General features: G+C 41.8%; 2 protein-coding genes across 2 annotated transcripts; both read right to left on the reverse strand.

Moving 5' to 3' along the window:
- Positions 1-708: 708 nt before the first annotated feature.
- LOC113019966 (GTPase IMAP family member 4-like) lies at positions 709-4,237 on the reverse strand. The gene is made up of 2 exons (XM_026163632.1): positions 4,149-4,237; positions 709-3,195 (listed from the first exon to the last, which is right to left on the reverse strand). Exons 1-2 carry the CDS (start codon positions 4,207-4,209, stop codon positions 2,330-2,332), a joined length of 927 nt encoding a protein of 308 aa, XP_026019417.1. The 5' UTR covers positions 4,210-4,237; the 3' UTR covers positions 709-2,329.
- Positions 4,238-8,870: 4,633 nt separating this feature from the next.
- On the reverse strand, positions 8,871-11,381 carry LOC113019967 (GTPase IMAP family member 4-like). The gene is made up of 3 exons (XM_026163633.1): positions 11,350-11,381; positions 10,598-10,621; positions 8,871-10,092 (listed from the first exon to the last, which is right to left on the reverse strand). Exons 1-3 carry the CDS (start codon positions 11,354-11,356, stop codon positions 9,305-9,307), a joined length of 819 nt encoding a protein of 272 aa, XP_026019418.1. The 5' UTR covers positions 11,357-11,381; the 3' UTR covers positions 8,871-9,304.
- Positions 11,382-22,455: the final 11,074 nt, after the last annotated feature.

Raw genomic sequence — 22,455 nt, forward strand, 5'->3', positions numbered from 1 at the left:
ATGCACACGTCATTGCATGTGTTTGCTTCTGCAGGCCATGTGATGTCAGAGTGCTCCGTAGCTATGAAGCACGATTTCGCCATAATCTCCTCCTCGGCTCTCCTCCCAGGTTTCAAACAGGCTAAACTTTATTAACACAGCCGCTCTTCTCCAGTCTTTATGACCAAACTGTGTGACGACATCATGTTTTTCTAATGTTTTGTTTATTCTTTCTGTGAACAATCAGCTGCTCTGCTGACGGCACAGTCATCAGCGTCATTGGTCTCTCGTGTGAAACTTTACCATCTGATAACTGGTTGTCCTGATCTCCGGTTAGGATAAGTGAATCCAGACAACAGAAAGCGATACCCTGCACACGCTGAGCTCACTCTGAGTGCACGTACCTGTACTTTGATTTGTGCTTTTGGTTCTGAGGTCGAATCTTTCTGCACACATCCAGGCAGCTCCTCCTGGGTTTTGGAGCCTGCACTTTGAGTTTTTGGTCTTTCTAGTTCTATTTGTTAGTCGTTATTGTGCTGTTTGTTTTTCCCGTCTTTGATTTTATTACTTTTTATAGTGTTTTGTGTTGTGAGTTCATTAGTTTTGTTGTCCCAGTTTCTGTCTGTTCATATTCCTGGTGTAGAGGCTCAGCCGACGCTTGAATCCACGGAGGTGTTCGATGGTTGGGGTGACGCGGTGCCACTGTTATCAGTGAAACTCTACTCATCCTGTCTGTATAACATCTTTAATACATTCCTGTATTTGTTGTTCAACAGTATCCAACATCACGTAACATAAATCACAAACCGTTTGCTCCGTCCGACCAACAACACCTGACATTAACTACGTGTGTCTACCTTAAATACAGTCACATAAACACACCATACTGTAAAAACACAAAAGGTTTCACACATAAGGTAACATCACAAAATGCTTCCTACACCTGGCTTCATAGTCCTGGTTTGTATGCATCGTGCTGTCAGTTCTTCCTGTCTTCTTTGGGTAACTTGGATCTTTGGGCTTTGCTGTTCCAACACGTGAGGTATAAGAACAGGAACAGATGAAGTATTTAGGTCCCAGTGACACAAAACAACAGAAGTTAAAAATATTATGTATATGTAGAAAAACAATGCAAGCTAGCAGGGGTATAAATAAGACAAGGATACAACATTTAAGAGGAAGATATAATTAAGGTGAGGATTGTTGGATAAGCAGAAGAGAATGAATGGATGAATGGACAGACTTGGCCAGAGGCACGTTTGTAATGACATGTAATGATAATTGTTACCACAAGGAGGCAGCGTGTGACCAGTTTGTGTGCCGATCATTGTTTTAATCCATCAAGTATCTCGGTGTCCACATCTGCTCAGACCTGACATGGTCTGCCCACATCCAGGTGCAGTCCAGAAAGGCCAGGCAGCGCCTGTACCACCTACGACAACTGAAGAAGCTCAGGGTCTCTCCAGAGATCCTCAGGACTTTCTTTACAGGCGCTGTGGAGAGCATCCTCACACAGACCAGCTGTGTCAAGGATAAAAAAGCTCTTCGTAGACTGCTCCATACGGCAGAACGCTTTCCCTCTACACGACATTTAAATCAGAAGATGCTGAAGCAGAGCTGCTCAGATATGGAAGGACCCATCCAGCAATAAACTGTCCCAGCTTCTGTAATCAGGCACCATGCAGGCTAGAACAGAGAGGCTCAAGAGGAGCTTCTATCTTTGCCCCCCCCCAAGCTCCATCAACCATAAGTGACTGAGACAGGACTCATTGTTATCACATCCTGATCTGGCTTCACTTTCACACCCCACTCTCACAATGTACATTCTCGAATTTCAAACTGCAAATTTCCAGATTGTTTTATTCTATTGAATTTACTTGATGTATATAATTCACTCGCTTACTGCACATAATGTCCTCTTTGCATGTATTTACTATAATGTTCTCTGTTTCTGCACAGGAGCGCATCAGGTCACATTTCACTGCATGTTGCGCTTGTATAACTATGCAGGTTGTTTCTTTGAGCAGCTTTGTCCTGATCCGCTGTTCAGAGGTCTGACTGGTTCTGTAGTTTAACAGACTAACATGTGTCGACTTGTTTGCGTTCTTCTGTGAGATGCTGCTTTTGGCCATGCAGCATGTTGTGGCTTGTTTTACCAACAGGGGGCAGTGTCTTGTCAGTGGATGGTTTTTATATTCCCTTTGGCCTGCGCCCATGTCTTTACAGGACTTTAGATAGAGCAGCATCAGCCCTCTCTCACAGATGCTGTGTCAGTGTGTCACACTGTGTTGATGCTATAAGTAACTTTAGAAAGTTTCCAGCTCAGGATTCCCTGCAGATGAGTGAAAAGTCACTTTTTATGGTATTTCTCGAATACACAGATCCCTGAAAATGTCATTCCCATTATCAGTATCATACCCAGTAAAGCTCCCAGTAGAGCTCCTGATGTAGGTGTCAGCTCACCACCACAGCTAAAATACCCAACAACACTCCCGAGAAATATTCCCAACAATCCGCTCTTCTCAAGAATAGCCAGTCTGTTTTCTGATGCTTTCCTCCTGCGGTCGTCTTTGCTTCGCTCCTCGTTCGCAGCTTTTTCAGCCGCCTGGAGCATCTGAGGCGTGTAGAAGAAGTCCGAGTAATCTTGTCTCTCCTGAGTTATCTTCTCCAGCAGCTCGGTGACTTGAACAGGGCTCCTGTCAGCAATGTTAAAAATAAAATATCTCCACTGGCACCGTTCAATCAGTTCCCTGAGGTGCTCATTGTCTTTCATGCCCTCTTTTATGTCAGCTTCGTTCCCTCTCGGATCGTTTTTGTGGGTGAACACCACCGTAACGTAGGCCACTGCACGTTTGCCAAAAGTGCGTTCAAAAACCTGCAGTGCTTTTAACTCTTCAGATGTGATGATTTTGAGCCTTTCCACCAACAGGAACACATGAGGACCAGGTTCAACGTTTTCAGTGGCCCACTTGATCTCTTTCACCACGTCCTCTTCACTTGATCCCATTTTAAACAGACCCGGAGTGTCCACAACAACCACGCTGTGACTGTCAGAGTCTGTCTTTCTTTCCACGTGGCAGGTCTTTGTGCGCTCTCCATGAGGATCGCTCAACGTGAATGCAGCACTGTCCCCCAGGATGATGCCTCCTAGCGTACTTTTCCCAACCGTCGTCCTCCCGAACAGGACGATCCTCAGCTCTGGAAGCTCCTGCTCATCTGTTACAAAAAGGTTTGCATGTGAGAAAAGTCCCACTCTTGTGTCAAACTGTGGAATCACTTTACCCCAAAATGCATCCGCTGACCACAAATTCATGAGCAGTTTTCTCAAAGAGACATTTCGAATGACCTTCATAGGCCATGTGCTGCACTGACATCGATATGCATGTAATAGTGCACACATGGAAACTTAATAATTCGATATACACACAAAAATAAAAATGCATCTAAATTCATTCATTCACGATGAAGTGAAAACAATCGGAAATATTTTAGTTTCAAAGACTTTTCTCGGCAGATCAATCAAATATGTGCAAACAGTCTGGATTCAGTGCTGAACCTTCTCCATGCAGCTTCTGGGTCAGATCCGGATTGGTCGAGAGCTGTTTGTACCTCAGAGCTCCAACATGAGCACAGTTTGTGGGCTTTTTAAGGACTCATCACAGATTCTCAGTCAGATTAAGCTTTGAGGAGTCTTCCGGCTATTTGGGCCCAGGCGCTGATACTCAGCATGAAGAAGGGTCAACACTGTGAATGCTGCCTCTGCATACATTTGATTTATTTTCTAATAAAGGTTTTGGAAACTTAACATAACAAACACCATCACTAATAGGGCCTGTAATCTTTTTTCCTTCATGGAAAACCCAACTATGCTAACAAGTTAGCATTTACAGATTAAAATGAAAAAACAAACTGAAGTTTCAGACACGACTGAAGTTGTTTAAAGGATTTGACTCAAAGGACTGAACATCTGTCATGCAGCATGCTTGGATTGTCCATTATTTACTGTGAAATAAAAGGTGATTACAATAATTTTATTAGCTGGTTACTCGGCAGTAATTCTTCAAACTAAACTCTCACTGACTGCACTCGGATATGAATGCAGACTGGAGCTAATCTGACACTAAACTGAGCCAAACAGCAGCCTGAGTATCCCTGCAGGACAACCTCACCTTCATTCTCTGGATCTTCACTGATCATCACCGAGCTCTCTGAAGGCTCAGTGCTGCCCATGTCTTCATCTGGCTGCTTAAATTTCCATCTCACCTCTATTTCACCGTCCGCTGCTCGTTTCCTCACATACAGCACTTCAGCTGTTCTAGGGCAGGAAGTGTGGCACAAAGCAACCAATCAGAAGGCTGAAAAAGAGTGCATCATGCAGAGTGCATTTCCACAGGTCTGCCTTTTCACCCATAACAGTTACATGACTCCATGAAGACATCACAGTAACACATCTGTTCACAGTTTCATTTAAACCCTAACAGTTGCGAATTCAAAACAAAAGTTTCACATTATGAAAAATGATTTTGTCTTTTTTGACAGTTATGTTTGTATCTTCATATCTATAAGACAGATTTACAGCTGGAAACAGAAACAACCTGCTGTCAAAAGCAACACATCTATAGAAAGCACAGACAACACCTTATTAAACCTGGACAAATGTGAATGTAGAAGAACTATTTGTTCATTGATATAAAATAAAACAACCCTAAAAACATGCCGGGTTCTGGGGCGAGTTTGATGGTCCTTCCTTTCTCTTTGGCAGAGTCACTCTCCCAGGCTCTCTCACTTCTTCCTCATTGCTTCACTTTGTAAATAAATATGTTTTTTCTTGTATCTTGATGTCTGAGTCTGCTCCTAGTTTCCAGTTAGAGTAAAATCATGAAAAAGTTACCAGCAGTTACAGTGTGTAGAATCTCACAGCCTGATGTCAGTAGACTGCAGATTGCTGTGAAACGTTTTCTTACTCCAACCAGTTTAGGTGCATAATCCTAGCTGGGTGGAGGCTATAGGACAAACATGTTTTAGACAGCCAAGATAGATCAGAAACAATAAATCTGGTTTGTACCCCATGAAGGTCAAGGCCAGCTGGCTTGTTTCTACTACTGTTTGGACCAAACCCTGAGTTTTTCCCTGTTTGTGGAATGCTGTCACTCTGCTGTTGGTGCTGGTTGTGCAGCATCTGCCTTCATTTACTCAGGAAAGGACATGAGACAAGCTCACTATTGCGGTGAGTTTTTGAGGATATAGTTAACCTTTCTTCTTAAAAGCTGCTGTTTTCGCCACTAGTAGCTGCTGTTACACTCTTTTGGCTGCTGTTAGCCTCTGTTAGCTGCTGTTACACTCTGTTGGCTGCTGTTAGCCTCTGTTAGCTGCTGCTACACTCTGTTGGCTGCTGTTAGCCTCTGTTAGCTGCTGTTACACTCTTTTGGCTGCTGTTAGCCTGTTAGCTGCTGTTACACTCTTTTGGCTGCTGTTAGCTGCTGTTACCCTCTTTTGGCTGCTGTTAGCCTCTGTTAGCTGCTGTTACACTCTTTTGGCTGCTGTTAGCCTCTGTTAGCTGCTGTTACACTCTGTTGGCTGCTGTTAGCCTCTGTTAGCTGCTGTTACACTCTGTTGGCTGCTGTTAGCCTCTGTTAGCTGCTGTTACACTCTGTTGGCTGCTGTTAGCCTCTGTTAGCTGCTGTTACACTCTTTTGGCTGCTGTTAGCTGCTGTTACACTCTTTTGGCTGCTGTTAGCCTCTGTTAGCTGCTGTTACACTCTGTTGGCTGCTGTTAGCCTCTGTTAGCTGCTGTTACACTCTTTTGGCTGCTGTTAGCTGCTGTTACCCTCTTTTGGCTGCTGTTAGCCTCTGTTAGCTGCTGTTACACTCTGTTGGCTGCTGTTAGCCTCTGTTACGAGTGTTGGTGAAAAATTCTTTGAAGTGGATCTAATGTTGTTGGACTCTGACGCAAATAATTGCTAATACAATTTGAGAATAATTAAACTGTTTCTTAGAAGTTTAGTATTTAGCATACTGGAGCCTAACATTAGCTGGTATAATGTTAGCTTATACTCAGCTAAAGTTGTTGTTTGGCTAGCTAAACTTTTTTTGTAGTTAATATAATCAAAAATGAACAGTAGATTGCTATAAGTATATATTCAGTTACTTCTGTTTGAAACTGTATTTTGAATGTTTTTAATGGGTGGTATATAAAAGAACCGGCCCAATGAGCTGAATGACTTCCGACCGGTGGCACTGACGTCACATCTTATGAAGACTCTAGAGCGGCTCTTCCTCAACCTCCTCCGACCACAGGTACAACATGCCCAGGACCCACTACAGTTTGCATACAATGCGGGTGTCGGAGTGGAGGATGCCATCCTGTACCTCCTACACAGAGCCCACTCACACCTGGATGGGGGAAAAGGCACGGTCAGGATCCTGTTTCTTGACTTTTCCAGTGCCTTTAATACCATCCGGCCCTGTATGCTTCAGGAAAAACTGAACAGGATGGAGGTGGACCCCTGCCTGGTGGCTTGGATCTCCGACTACCTCACCGACAGACCACAGTACGTCAGGCTGAAGGACATCACGTCTGACACTGTGGTCAGCAGCACAGGAGCACCACAGGGAACTGTGCTGTCCCCTCTTCTCTTCACCCTGTACACCTCTGACTTCTGCTATAACTCTGAATTATGCCATATTCAGAAGTTTGCAGATGACACGGCCATCATGGGGTGTATCTGGGATGATCAGGAAGAGGAGTACAGAAGTCTGGTGAGGAACTTTGTCGCATGGAGTCACACAAACCACCTGCAACTCAACACCTCAAAGACTAAGGAACTGGTTGTGGACTTCGGGAGGTCTAGAGCAGGTCCACTGCCGGTTCAGATAGAGGGGGAGGAGGTGGAGGTGGTCAACAAGTACAAGTACCTCGGGCTGTGGGTGGACAATAAACTGGACTGGTCATGCAACACAGAGCACCTGTATAAAAAAGCCCAAAGCCGACTGTACTTCCTCAGGAGGCTGAGGTCTTTTAACATCTGCAGGAAGCTCCTGAGGATGTTTTACCAGTCGGTGGTTGCTGGAGTACTTTTCTATGCTGTGGTGTGCTGGGGGAGCAGCACAGCAAAGAAGGACTCATGCAGGCTGGAGAAACTGATCAGGAGGGCTAGCTCTGTGGTCGGCATGAAGCTGGACACTCTGGTGACAGTGGCAGAGAAAAGGACATTAAAGAAACTGATGGACATTATGGACAATGCCAGGCATCCTCTGCACACGGCCATAAACAACCAGAAGAGTCTGTTCAGTGACAGGTTGCTTCTCCCAAAGACAAGAACTAACAGACTTAAAAACTCCTTTGTCCCACACGCCATCAGACTGTTTAACTCCTCTCTGGAGGGGAGAGGGAGGGGAAACAGGAGGACAAAGGAGGGGGGAACAACTAAGCTGTAGTGCCTCTGCACCTCACTGTGCAATACCTTTGTAAACAGTCAATGGTGCAATAGACCTCAATACTTGAAATGTGCAATTCACTTGTATTTTTATTTTTTATTCCTATTTATTCTATTTATCCCCTTCATATATTTTATTTATATTGTCTCTGTATTTATATGTGTGTGTGTGTGTGTGTGTGTATATATATATAATATTCTGTAACTCTGTAACTTCTGTCGGTGCTGTGCTTTTTTGGAAATCGAATTTCCCAGAGGAACCCACCCGAGGGATTAATAAAGTTCTATCTAATCTAATATCATTTTAATGGAAAACAAATAATAATAATAAAAAAATAAGTACAATATTTTTCAAATAAAATAAAACCAGACTAAAGACAGTGCATTTCTGCATTACAGCAGTACTTCATACTCTATTTAAGAAAATCGAAGCATTAATTAATGGCAGGACTTCTTTGAGCAGTTTTGTAGGAATGGGGTCTAAAAGACACGTTGATGGTTTGGAGGAAGTAATTATTGAAGTTAACTCAGAAAGATCAATTGGAGAAAAAGAGTCTAACTTAACATCAATGGTACTAAGAGTAGCTGTAGATAATATTACATCTGTGGGATGATTATTGGTAATTTTTTCTCTAATGATTAAAATGTTATTTGTGAAGAAGTTCATGAAGTCATTACTAGTTAACGTTAAAGGGATGGTTGGCTCAACAGAGCTCTGACTTTTTGTCAGCCTGGCTACAGAGCTGAAGAGAAACCTGGGGTTGTTCTTATTTTCTTCAATCAGTGATGAATAGTAAGATGTTCTGGCTTTGCGGAGGGCTTTCTTATAAAGCAGCAAACTATTTCTCCAGGCTAAATGATGATCCTCTAAATTTGTGACACGCCATTTCCTCTCCAGATTACGAGTCATCTGCTTTAGGCTACGTGTTTGAGAATTATACCACGGAGTCAGGTACTTCTGATTTGAGGCCTTAGTTTTCACAGGATCAAATAGCATTATAGCATTAAAAGATAATAATAATAATGATAATAATAAAAATAATAATACTTTGTAAAATTATAAAATAGTAAAACCAATCACCCTTATAATCGTTAACAATGATGTCATCAGTAACAATACTAATAATGACAGCAGCAACTTGTTGTGTATTGTCATGATCATTTTTTGTTGTTGTAGTTTTTCTTTGTTTTCATTCTTTCTTTTTTGAGTCTTTAAATGTTGTTGGGCTTCTTTTTTGAGTCTCTGTACTCTTGTTAGCTCTTACAATAGGTCTATAAAGAAATCAGAATAATCTTTTGCTGTACAGTTTTATTTTTATTATTTTTATTGCTGCATTTGATATTTTCTTCTTTCCAAGTTTTGTAAATTTGTATTTTGTTTTGTTAAAATCTTCCCGTCACATCACAGCTGAGTCATGTCAGAAAATCAACCGTTTTGTTTGAATCATCTTTTATTTGCTGATTTTGCTGTTAATGTCTGATTAATTTCACACACTGATTGATACATTAGCATTTTAACTTTACTGAATCAGAAAGATAAAAGAACACACGAGGAGAAGTATGTGGCAACACCAAACACAACGATCACTTTAAAAAAAATTACATAAGTGTTTACAGAAAAATGATAAAGGTGGAGTCGGCACAGATGGAGCAAGCATGGAAATGTCCTTCCTCTAAAGCATGGTGATGCATTGGTTATTATTGATTGCGGTCTGCAGAGAAGCTGAAAGTATCAGATTAATAAAGTGCAGTAAAAATAGCTGAATATTTTACTCTTTTATAGAACTCAGCTGCAGTTTTATTACAGCACAATAAATGTGGATCGTTTTTAATGGGTTTGTTGCTACAGTCTGAAGGCTTAAGGTCTTGACTTACTTCCCTGCTTTTTGTTATTTAGTGAGACAGTCGCCAAACTTTGTTGCCAGCCAGACATTTGCTTGTAGGACTAAGGTAACAAAGTCCACTGGCAGCACAGGAGACAACAGGGCTTTAGCGACAGTGGCCACATGTTGGTCTCCAGCCCCCATCTGCCTCTGAGTTTTTGACTTTTGGATTTGCTTCCTTAAGACTTCCTGTGCATGTTCGAACAGTTCCTTGGTGTAGTTCCTTAGCTTGTTATTTTCTACCATTTCATTGATTTCCTTCACCAGCTGCTTTTGTTCTTTTGTTTTATCTTTTTCATCACCTCTGTTGTTAATAACACAGTATTTCTGTGTTTTAAATCCCACTTTCTTAATAAACTTCCTTATCTGGTTTCTCTGCTCACTAGACAAGTCTCCATCGATACGCGTGATCAGGAGGAAGAAATAACGCATGACCTCTTTACCAAAGATCCTCCTCAGGACTTTCACTCGTTCCACATCATGTGTCGTAAAACCGTCCTCCCAGCTGTGCACGTACAGGAACACGTGAGGCCCCTGCTTAGAATCGAACTGAAAGGTGGATGCAATGAGCTTACTCAGCACCTCCTCCTTAGATTTGCTGGTGTGGCACAGGCCGAGAGTATCAGCTAAAACCAGTCTTTGGTTTCCAAACGGCGCCGTCTCGGTTGTGCACGGCGCTTCATCTGAGGCAAACAAGCGCTTCGTCACAGCAGCTCTTCCCAGGAATGTGTTCATGATTGAAGTTTTCCCAGCTCCAGTCTTTCCAATGAGCACGATCCTGAGCTCCTCTGGCACTGTTGGAGAATCATATCACATATCAGCACTGCAGCACTTAGTCTGAACAACAGCTGATGTTTGAATGACGCTTCAATTGTTCCCAGCTTGCATTTGTTTTACTGACTTTGCATTACAAAGAAATTAACTTTCAGATGTTTTTATTATCTTAATTATCAGCATTATAGACTCATTAGTTTTCATGTAAACCACAGTCAGTCCCGTTTTACTCCCACACTTTCCCATCTTAGTTTTATGGTGTCTCGCTGATAAATTCAAAGTTCAGAAACACTTCAGATAAATATGATAGCAGCATGTTGACCATTTGTACAGTTGAATGTTTTCATTTTCAGAAAATGTACTTCATAAAGTAACTGTTTCATTGTGTACTGCAGTAATCGTTGGTCTGGTGCAGGGCAGGCGTTTAATTAAAAGTAGGTATCTTAATGCATAGAAGATTTAGCCTAGAAAGCTGCTTTTTATGTTAATGTCACTTATAGGAGCTGCATAAGACGTTTGTCCTACCTTCTGGTTTACTCCCCTGGGACCCTATAAAGAGAATTGTTAAATATGTTAAAACCCCAAATGTTTACAAGCATTAATTTTATTATGGTACACACTGCATATTTCAACAGATCCAGCAGTTCTACATGAGGATTTTCTGACTTAAATGGCTAAAAATACATAAATCTGGAGCAGTTTGCACCTGAAGCCTTTCTGTCATGCTGCTCAGCAGAACTTTGCCACAATTATTTAAAAACTGAATTTAGTCAAAATGATATTAAATGTAATAACATTACTATTTTGTAGATGATAAAGTTTTAGGGTGCTCGGAGTGATCATGTAAGCTGCACTCAGCACTGACTGCACATAACAACTTTTCTATTATTTCATGTCGTCAGATTAACTGAGAACTGTTCAGGATTCAATTTAGAAAAAAGACAAATCTCTACATGTTACACACTTACACAAGTAATCAAGAAATTATTACAAATATTAAATTGTATGAAAGAAGCAACAAATGAAGGCGATTAAAAAGCTGAGTGACCTTTGATGTAATCAATGTGGCGTCTGATGACTAGAAACTATTTTAAAAACCAGCGAGCTCGTAGACTAAACAGGGAGTGTTGGACTGTGTAAGTGTAGCTTTCTCTGTTACAGATGAGACATTTGTGTTGTTAGTACTGCTGTTAATAACACATGAAAATGTAATAAGAAAGAACAGAAATGCTCTGCTGGTTTATTTACAACCTGTATGAAATGTAAAATGTACGTACCGCCCATCTTTGTCCTTTGTAAAAGCAGTGTGTCGTTGATGTCGTTGAACAGTTTGCCATCTTTATATTCAGCAGTGTGCCGCGTCCTCCCCTTAATGACGTTCGACTATCGTCTGCTTGCCAATGAGCCGACTTCTCAGAAACCAGAAACCAAAATATCCGTGCGCAGCAAACGATAGAACCAAACAAAAGTTTGACGACTGGAGGAATCGGGGAAGCTCCCTCTCTTACAGTAAAATCATGTTTGAGTATCGAAAAGGCAATCTGGAATGAGAACTTTCCAGGATGCTGAACCTGGCATTTTGACCGTTTAGCCACAGCGGGATAGAGGAAGTATTTTTTTTGTGCAGCAGGATTACCCACACTGTAAAAACGTCAACTTGATTAATGTTGAATTAGCACATTTTCTATTGTTCGCCTAACATTTTATAACTGAATTAGTTATAAAATTAGTAGTTATAGAGTAAGTAATACCATGTTCTTAAAATTTCTGATGCTAGATAATTGACATTGAATTAACAGATAAATTTAAGTTGAGCCAGCTATTTACCTACAACCAGACCTTTAGCTTGTCCATTTCAGAGCGCATAGAGGAATGGCGCTAATGTCTTTGACAAGAGAAAGAAGAGCAAACCATTACGCTGCCTTTGGTAACTAAATGCTACATTTTTCTGTTTTAATATAAGCATCTTATAAACTTTAGTTAGTTCTAATTTCTTTGTTGTTAATGGGCACCAAAGAAAAAAAATATATAAAAAGTTCCATAATCAATTTATTTCATTTTTATTTATAAAGTACCAAATCACAACAACAGCTTCCACAAGACAAAGGAAAAAGAGACAAACCCAACAATCATATGACCCCCTATGAGCAAGCACTTTGGCGACAGTGGGAAGGAAAAACTCCCTTTTAACAGGAAGAATCCTCCAGCAGACTCAGGGAGGGGAGGGGCCATCTGCTGTGATTGGTTGGGGTGAGAGAAGGAAGACAGGATAAAGACATGCTGTGGAAGAGAGACAGAGATTAATAACAGATATGATTCAATGCAGAGAGGTCTGTTAATACATAGTGAGTGAAAACAGGTGAGAGAAGAAGTGCTCAGTCCATCAGGGGAATCCTTGAATCCTCAGATCTTTTGCAGCCTTATTGAAGCAGGGTCACCTGGTCCAGCCCTAACTATATGCTTTATCAAAAGTTTGAAGCCTAATCTTAAAAGTAGAGACGTCTGTCTTCCTAATCCAAACTGGAAGCTGGTTCCAAAGAGGGGCCTGAAAACTGAGATCAGTTGGAGAGTGAAGTGCTCTAATGGGGTGATCATGTCTTATGAGTAGGGTTGTCAATTTTAATGCATTAATGCAGATTAATCTGTCATCACGATTAACCCATCCAGAGCACAGAATGACTCAAAATCCCTGAAATGTCAACACATTTCAGGCAGTTTGTCCAAAGCTGGTTGTCTGTGCTCCAGATGGGTTAAATGCGTTAAAATTTTTTAATCGCGTTAATCATGATTACACATTAATGCGTTGACATTGACAGCCCTACTTATGAGGTCTTTAAGATAAGATGGGGCCTGGTTATTCAAGATATAATATATATATATAATATATATGATGTGGATGATTTTAAATTTGATTCTGGATTTAACAGGGAGACAATGAAGAGAGGCAAATGCAGGCAAAATCTGCTCTTTCTTCCTAGCCCCTGTGAGTAGTCTTGCTGCAGTATTTTGGATTAACTGAGTCATTTTTGACCAGGACATGTCCTTCAATGCACATATTAAACAAATATGTAAGACTGCTTTCTTCCATTTGTGCAACATCTCTAAAGTTAGAAATATCCTGTCTCAGAGTGACGCTGAAAAACTAGTTCATGCATTTATTATTTCCAGGCTGGACGACTGTAATTCATTATTATCAGGAAGTCCTAAAAACTCCCTGAAAAGCCTTCAGCTAATCCAAAATGCTGCAGCAAGAGTCCTGACAGGGACTAGAAAGAGAGAGCAGATTTCTCCTGTTTTGGCTTCCCTTCATTGGCCGGGGAATCAGGGGATTCCCATGATGCACTGGGTGTTTCTTCTTCACTCACTATGTGTTAACAGACCTCTCTGCATTGACTCATATCTGTTATTAACCTCTGTCTCTCTTCCACAGCATGTCTTTATCCTGTCTTCCTTCTCTCACCCCAACCAATCACAGCAGATGGCCCCGCCCCTCCCTGAGCCTGGTTCTGCAGGAGGTTTCTTCCTGTTAAAAGGGAGTTTTTCCTTTCCACTGTTGCCAAAGTGCTTGTTCATAAGGGGTCATATGATTGTTGGGGTCTTCTCTTTTTTCTTTGTATTGTGGCAGCTGTTGTTGTGATTTGGAGCTGTATAAATAAAATTGAAATAAAAATTGAAGTTATTTTTGGACTGGACGGACCGAGACATACCAGTCTGTCGTGGTGAAGAGAGAGCTAAATGCTGAAGCGGAGGTCAAAATTTACCGGTCGATCTACATCCTCATCCTCACGTATGGGTAGTTACCAAAAGTATAAGAATTACATCGTGGATACAAAGGGTGGAAATGAGCTTTCTCCAGTGAGTGGCTGGTCTCTCCCTTAGAGAAACCGGGTGAGATACTCTTCGCTATTGAAAGGAGCCAGTTGATGTGGTTCGGGCATCTGATAAGGATGCCTCCTGGTGTCTCCTGTGTGAGATGTTCTAGGCATGTCCCACTGGAAGGAGGCCCCAGGGCAGACCCGGGACACACTTGAGAGATTATGTCTCTTGGCTGGCCTGGAAATGTCCTTGTGTTCCCAAGGATAAGCTGAAGGAGGTGCCTAAGGAGAGGGATGTCTGGACGCCTCTTCTTGGGCTTATGCTCCTGTGACATGGCCCTGGACAAGTAGAAGAAAATAGATGGAGAAAAAGAGTCTAAAAAATATCAGTAGTATTGAAAGTATCTGTATATATGTTACGTGTTACGAGATGGTTACAGAGGGCTTTCCTATCGATACACAAACTTTTTATCCAGGCTACATAAAGATCTTTTGAATTACTGAGACATCATTTCTGCTCCAGCTTGTAGTTTTTCTGATTCAAGGTGTGTCCTTGAGGGTTATACCAGGGAGTCAAATACTTCTGATTTGAGACTTTTATTCTTCAGAGGAGCTAAAGTGTCCAGAGCCATGTGCAGTGTAGATGTTGAACTATTAACAAGATAATCGACCTCTGTGGAGGCAGAGTTCAGGTAGCTTCCCTGCACTGTGCTGGCGCATGGCATTGAATATCAACGAAGGAATTATATCCTATAGGAATTATAAACTTAGTTACAGCACTTTTAGAACGACGTCTACTGTGATGAAATCTATTACTCACAGCCGTGTAAACCTTTATTGTAAATTTAAATGTGATTTGGAATGGAATTTTTTTTCCCTCAGTTTTCAGGAAATACTGAAAATGTTCATTTACTGTGCCATATGTAGGAAAGTGATCCAGTGTGATTTTACATACAACAACAACAACAACACAACAACAAAACAAAAAAAAACGTTTTTTGAGTTTTACAGCTAGCCTGGACACGGACGAGTAAGAGGCTTTCAAATGAATTAAAAGTCTGTCTGGGTCTTTGGTTGATTAATAGGCTGGTGTGAAAAATTGCTGCCACACCTCCCCCTCGGCCTGTGCTTCGAGGTTTCTGGTAGTTAGAATGACTCGGGGGTGTTGATTCATTTAAACTAACATAATCATCCTGCTGCAACCAGGTTTCTGTAAGGCAGAGTAAATCAATTTGTTGATCAATTATTAAGTCATGTACTAACAGAGACTTGGAAGTCATTGTTTGGTGACCTGCTTTACCTGTTGAGCTACCGCCCCCCACCCCAAACTCATCACGCTACACTTGATGAACCCTAACTGTGACTGTGAACACGATAACCACTGTGCACCAATCACACACTGCTCTTTATTTTAAATCCATCACAGTACTGCAAACCTAAACTGCTGAGTATTTTAATGCAGCCTTTAGATAACAGCCTAGTTTGTTTTGCAGCACGTTTCACAATATGAAAAACATTTCACATGCAAAGACCGATATCTGATTTAAAAACAGGAATTACACTGGTGTGAAAAAGTATTTGCATCCTTGCTGATTTCCTGTTTTTTTTGTATGTTTGTCACACCTACATGTTTCAGATCATCAAACAAATTTAAATATTAGACGAAGATAACACAAATAAACACAAAATGCAGCTTCTAAATGAAGATGTTTTTTATCGGGGGGAAAATAAACCAAACCTACATGACCCTGTGTGAAAAAGTGATTGCCTCCTAAACACAATAACTGGTTGGGCCTCTCTTAGCAGCAACAACTGCATTCAAGCATTTGCATTAACTGGCTACCTGGAGTCTTTAACAGGACTGTGGAGGATTTCTGGCCCACTCATCTTTGCCAAATTGTTGTAATTCAGCCACGTTGGAGGATTTTCCAGCATGAACCGCCTTTTTAATCATGCCACAACATCTCAGACAGATTCAGGTCTGGACTAGGCCGCTCATTTTGCTTTTCAGAGGTGCGTCAAGAAGCAAAACAGATGCCTGAAGCCTTTGTTTGGATGTTTGTGAATCAGTGATTGTGTTACCTACTTCCTTCTCTTTCTCTGTTATGTGTTAAGCACAGATTACTCCATACTCACAAAATGTTGGGAAGTCATTTGAAACAGTGTCTCGGTACTAACCCTGGCTAACTGTGCAGATTGTGATCTCTTCCTGCTGACATGTGGTCTTTGCTGTGTGCCAGATCAGCATGTTCAGGACGGTTTAACACGCCCTGTTTGTGACCCAGCCAGTTTTTTCTTCTTCACAAATGTGCTCTACAGGTCTGTGTGTAAAACTGAAAGAACTGTGTAGCTGTCACTTCCTGAGGTGCCACTTGCTTTGTAACCACAGGGTGAGGTTTTATGGGTATGAGTCCAATTTTCACACAGCATGTTCTTAAAGCAATGAAACACCATGGTTTGCAGCCACGTGTTTGTGATATGTGTAACTATGTTTCCACACTTGGAGAAGGACTCGGCATTCAGTGTGTTTGCAGGCCTCAGGGTGTGGAATATTATTTATTTTCCATGCAGTGTGGATGTTCCTGTACAGCAGGGTGTGGGTCTTCATTGTATCCATCACCACTCAGTTCTGGTCATCTTTAAAATGTCTGTCCTGTCCTTAGACGGCATTAAACGGGCAGTTGGATTGCACCAGCACCTTTGTTTTTATGCCAGTATACCTCATGTGTTTTCAACACGTCAGTTTCTTCACTTTTTTCCTCACTTCTCTTCATTCTTTTTATGCTCTGCTTCACAAGCGTGCAGTACTTCCTCTTTCATGAGTACTGCACTGCACTCCTACAGATGCAAAACATCACAGCTGTATTTCACCGCCTGTAACCTTTGTAAAGTGTGCCTTACATTTCCTGTCTAAACATCTCTGCGCCCCCTCAGCGCACACATGAGGACTGAGACAAGCAGCTTATCAAGACAACATGATGACAGGAAAAGTTCATAAATAACCATAAAGAATAATGGAGAGAATAATCTTCCTCTGATTTTGGTCCTGTTTTTCATTCTAGTTTTTACAGCTGAACCTGAACTAGCCTGCCTTCCTCTCTGGGACGAGCCCTGTATGTGCACCGTGGTTAAACAGTTGAAGCTGCTGCCCTGAGGGCTGTACCATGAAGCTGAGTTAATGGGTTAACACAGATTAAAGTCAGAGTTGTCAGTCTCACAAGATGGATGTCTTTTAAATTATCAGATCACCATGGTAACCTATACTGAACACTTGACCTAGTTCAGAGCAGGCTCTGCTCACAGTTTCGGTTAAATTAATCTGGAAGCCATGTTTTCATTGAGTCTTTTATGACTCACAAATGAAACTCCCCTAGTGACCACTTGAGTCTGACTCCAAAAGGGAGCAGGAGTCTTTCTGAGTTTTAATCATATCTTCAAACGGAGATCGGAGTCTGCACAGCAAGAAGGCAAACTGCAAACAGGCGGTGAATCCAAAAAGGCTGAGGAGGAGGGGCTTTACACAACTGTTCCTGTACAAGAGGCTGATATTTATCACCTTGGTGAACTGCAAGAGCTCGTCTCAGGCATCTTAACCGCGAGTTTCTGTTTCATGCAACATGCAGCATGCAGAGGTACAAGTACAGAACTTAACCCCCTCTGTTAAAACACTGATGAATGCACATGAACTTAAAATGCCACGTTTTATTTTCACTGCAGTCCCCCCCTTTGAAAATTCAAATTCTCACTTGTAGCAAATAAAAATAACAAGCTTATCGTTAAATTAATTACATTGCAGAGGGGAATTAAAAGATAATAATCATAAAAATATAAGTTAGCTTTAGTCTGATTTAATTGTGTAAGTAGTAACTAAATTCACGTGTGTGCAGGATGCTGTTTTTAATCAGTTAGCTCCAGTTTAGCCTCCCAGTTCAGGCCCACTGTGGGTCTGAAGCTGCATTAGTCCAGAGTCACACAGAAAGATGGAGCCTCGAGATTTTATTCTGAGCTTAGAATAAATCCACACTGCCTCTGTCTTTAACTGACGACAGATTTACTTTCAAAAGTAAGTACTGAACATTATGTCACTTATTTATGTGTGAATATTTAATAATGAAGAACATTAAAACATGACTGTTAGCTATGTTATATTGCTGCCTCTGTTCGGTGGTGTCGAGCCAAACGGACTTTAACGTGTGTTTGAACGAGCTGACGGTTCACTCGTTAAGCTGAAAGAAAGATGCTTTAATCACAGCAGTCACACATGTGTCCACTGCACCATCTGGAACTCTTCTTGTTTACACTCGTAATAACACAAACACTAAATCCTCCTGTTTGTAGCAGTGTGTACACCTGAGACTGTCACCTGTCTGTCTGTCCTGAATCAGTCTTATTAGGTAATGTTCAAATAATTTTATCATTCCAGTGTTTTCAGTGTGGTAGAAAGTACTCAGGGCCTTCAAGTTACACACTGTGAAAGGAAGCAACAAGTTTAATGTTCAGAAACATAAAGTAATAATGGATTGGATTTATATAGCGCTTTTCAAGGCACCCAAAGCGCTTTACAATTATACTATTCATTCACTCTCACACACTGGTGGAGGCAGCTACAGTTGTAGCCACAGCTGCCCTGGGGCAGACTGACAGAAGCGAGGCTGCTATATCGCACCATCGGCCCCTCTGGCCAACACCAGTAGGCAAGTAGGGTAAAGTGTCTTGCCCAAGGACACAACGACCAGGACAGAGAGCCCAGGGATGGAACCGGCGACCTTCCGGTTACAGATGCGATTCCCAACCCCCTGAGCCACGGTCACCCCATCAAGTATGTATCAGCAGCAGAATGGAGCTAAAATAAATGTTGGTTTCAGTTCTATGAAGCTTTGAGTATTTTGGATCAGTAGCTGCTGTGTTTGTTGCATCATGTTGCTGTAATTGTTTATATGCTTTATATATTCTGAGCTAAGTTGATCTATAGTGTTACATCATATTCTATAAGGATGTTATGTGTTTGTATACTTCCTGCCCAGTTTGACCCATTTAGCAGACGTCAGCCTGTTTAAGGCTCTGATATCTATTCTGTGTGACTTACAGCAGTTATGACATGGTCTGATTTTCTCACCCAATAAAGGAATATTTCATATATCAGTCTACTCTTCATTCTATCAGACACAGTTATCACAGCTCGTACATTTGCTTTTTCCACACATATATAAGCATTGAGCCAAATGTAATAATGCCAACATATTAAAAGAACAATATTTGTCTCTTATATATAATACACCTACATATACACTGTCACAGATACTTGTCTTTGAGTGATGATTTAAGGTGATGGGAAATATAAATAACTGCAACTTGAATCTTTGACACAGAGTTCAAACTCACTGCTGTAATATATCCTGTAATATATATATATCATAATAATCTGACAATACATATAATACCGCCGCACATAGTACGCGAACTGCGCGTCCTCTGAAGCCTGCGGTCGCTGGATGGGGACACAGCCACCGAATCAGACAGCTGCTGTAGGCTGAGCAGGAAGAGGAGGAGTCAGAAAGAGAACCCGCCAGGGAGCAGGTTCACTTCACACAGTCTGCTCTCTTGATGCAAAAACAAAAAAAAATCAGAATCAGAAAGGGTTTTATTGCCAAATGTTGAGCGGGTTTACAACATTAGGAAATTGCTGCGGTGCTTCAGTGCAAACATACTGTTATAAATACTGTTATAAATTAAGCTTAAATAGATATGAAAATAAAAATGAGAATAAGAATTAAAAGTGCTAAGTAGATAGATAGATATATACATGATATATACATGAGTGCAGGTGGTGATCAGTGCCAAACATGGAATGATGCAGTGAACACAGCGTAGGGTCATGTGTTAGTGGTGGGAACAGTCATACGGTTATTGTTCATGTGTCCAACAGCAGAGGGGAAGAAACTGTTCTTATGGCGAGAGGTTCTGGTGCGAATGGACCGGAGCCTCCTGCCTGAGGGGAGCAGGTCAAACAGACTGTGTCCAGGGTGAGAAGGGTCAGCTGAGATCCGAGCTGCACGCCCCAGTGTCCTGGAGGTGTACAGGTCCTGCAAAGATGGGAGTCTGCAGCCAATCACCTTCTCAGCAGAGCGCACAACACGCTGCAGTCTCTGTTTGTCCCTGATAGTGGCTCCAGCGTACCACACGGTGATGGAGGAGGTGAGGATGGACTCGATGATTGCAGTGTAGAATTGCATCATCGTCCGTGTTGGCAGGTTGAATTTCTTCAGCTGCCTCAGGAAGTACATCCTCTGCTGGGCTTTCTTAATGACGGAGGTGATGGTGGGCTCCCACTTCAGGTCCTGGGTGATGGTGGTACCCAGGAAGCGGAATGAGTCCACAGAGGTGATGGGGGTGTCAGTCAGGATGATGGGGGGGAGTGGAGCTGTGTGCTTCCTGAATTCCACAATAATCTCCACTGTCTTCTGGGCATTCAGCACCAGGTTGTTGTGGCTGCACCAGGTCACCAGACGTTCAACCTCCCTCCTGTAGGCAGACTCATCCCCGTCCAAGATGAGTCCAATAACGGTGGTGTCATCTGCAAACTTGATTATCTTGACAGACTGGTGGGTGGAGGTGCAGCAGTTGGTGTACAGGGAGAAGAGCAGAGGAGAAAGAACACAGCCCTGAGGGGAGCCGGTGCTGATGGTCTGGGAGTCCGAGACATTCTTTCCTAGCCTCACATGCTGCTTCCTGTCCGTCAGGAAGTCAGTGATCCACCGGCAGATGGGATCAGGCACATTCATCTGGGAAAGCTTGCCTTGGAGATGGTCTGGAAGGATGGTATTGAAGGCAGAGCTGAAGTCCACAAACAGGATCCTGGCGTAGGTTCCTGGGGAGTCCAGATGCTGCAGGATGAAGTGTAGGGCCATGTTGATGGCGTCATCTACAGACCTGTTGGCTCTGTATGCAAACTGCAGGGGGTCCAGGAGGGGGGCCGTGAGGGTCTTGAGATAGGAGAGAACCAGGCGCTCAAAAGACTTCATGACTACAGATGTCAGAGCCACGGGTCTGTAGTCATTTAGTCCAGTGATCCTAGGTTTCTTGGGGGGGAAAAAAAAAAGAAAAAGATCCTCAAAATAATCAGAGAAAATGACGTCATTTTAGTTTAAAGAAGCTTTTATGTTTGATAAAGAAAAAAAAGCTATTATTGTGGGTGAGTTTAACATCCATGTAGATGCTAAAAATGACAGCCTCAACACTGCATTTAATCGGTTATTAGACTCAACTGGCTTGTCTCAAAATTTAAAAGAACCAAGATATTTAGACTGTTAATAAAGTGGTAGAAACTCTGTATAAGGCCCAGGTGGATGTTAGATGATAACAAATAAAAGTTTTTTCCAGCTAGGGTGAATATGGATAAGCATCAGGCTTTCAAATGAAATAAAAGTCTGTCTGGGTCTTTGGTTGATTAATAGGCTGGTGTGAAAAATTGCTGCCACACCTCCCCCTCGGCCTGTGCTTCGAGGTTTCTGGTAGTTAGAATGACTCGGGGGTGTTGATTCATTTAAACTAACATAATCATCCTGCTGCAACCAGGTTTCTGTAAGGCAGAGTAAATCAATTTGTTGATCAATTATTAAGTCATGTACTAACAGAGACTTGGAGGAGAGGGACCTAATATTTAATAATCCACATTTCACTGTTTTACTCTTTGGTTCAGATGTGGATACTTTATTGTTCTTTCTTTGTGATTGTTTATGTTTAAGTTGTTTGTTGCTGGTTTTTAGTTTGTTTTTTGTCTGTTTGGAAGCTGACACAGTTTCTATGGAGATGGGTTTTTGGGGGGGTAGCAGAAGGAGAGAAGCTGCAGAGAGGCGTGTAAGACTGCAGCTCTGCTTCCTGGTCCCAACTCTGGATAGTCATATTTTGGGGGGTTTAATAAACTTGTCCATATTTCTAGAAATGAGAGCTGCTCCATCCAAAGTGGGATGGATGCCGTCTCTCCTAACAAGACCAGATTTCCTCCAGAAGCTTTGCCAATTATCTATGAAGCCCACATCGTTTCTGGGACACCACTCAGACAGCCAGCAATTTAAGGAGAACATGCGGCTAAACATGTCACTCCCGGTCTGATTGGGGAGGGGACCAGAGAAAACTACAGAGTCCCACATTGTTTTGGCAAAGTTGCACACCGATTCAATATTGATTTTAGTGACCTCTGAGTCACATAAGTGGGTGTCTTTATCATTTTCTTTTAAATGTATGTTTGTCTTTATAATTCAAGTAACAATTTGTCAGTTGAACTGAATTTCTTAGCCTTTTCCCCCCCATCTCTGAAACACTTTAGTCTGGTTTCAAAGCACTACATAGCACTGAAACTGTGCTTTTAAAAGTTTTTAATCATCTTGTATTAATTGCTGACTCTGGAACTCTGTTATTTTAGTTCTTTTAGACCTGAATGCTGAATTTGATACAGCAGAGCATGGTATTCTAGTGTCTAGACCGGAGAACCCTGTGGGTATTAAAGGAACTGCGCTTGAATGGTTTAAATCTTATTTAACCAGCACCAATCTTGACAGTTTTTCTGTC

The sequence above is a fragment of the Astatotilapia calliptera genome, chromosome 4 (assembly GCF_900246225.1).
Source record: "Astatotilapia calliptera chromosome 4, fAstCal1.2, whole genome shotgun sequence".
Classification (NCBI taxonomy): Eukaryota; Metazoa; Chordata; class Actinopteri; order Cichliformes; family Cichlidae; genus Astatotilapia; species Astatotilapia calliptera.

Coding starts and splice junctions, on each gene's coding strand:
- LOC113019966 (XM_026163632.1), bottom strand. CDS start 4,209: ATGGGCAGCACTGAGCCTTCAGAGAGCTCGGTGATGATCAGTGAAGAT. Junction 3,196..4,148: donor TGAAGATCCAGAGAATGAAG/GTGAGGTTGTCC, acceptor TTTTTGTAACAG/ATGAGCAGGAGCTTCCAGAG.
- LOC113019967 (XM_026163633.1), bottom strand. Junction 10,093..10,597: donor CCAGGGGAGTAAACCAGAAG/GTAGGACAAACG, acceptor ATTCTCCAACAG/TGCCAGAGGAGCTCAGGATC.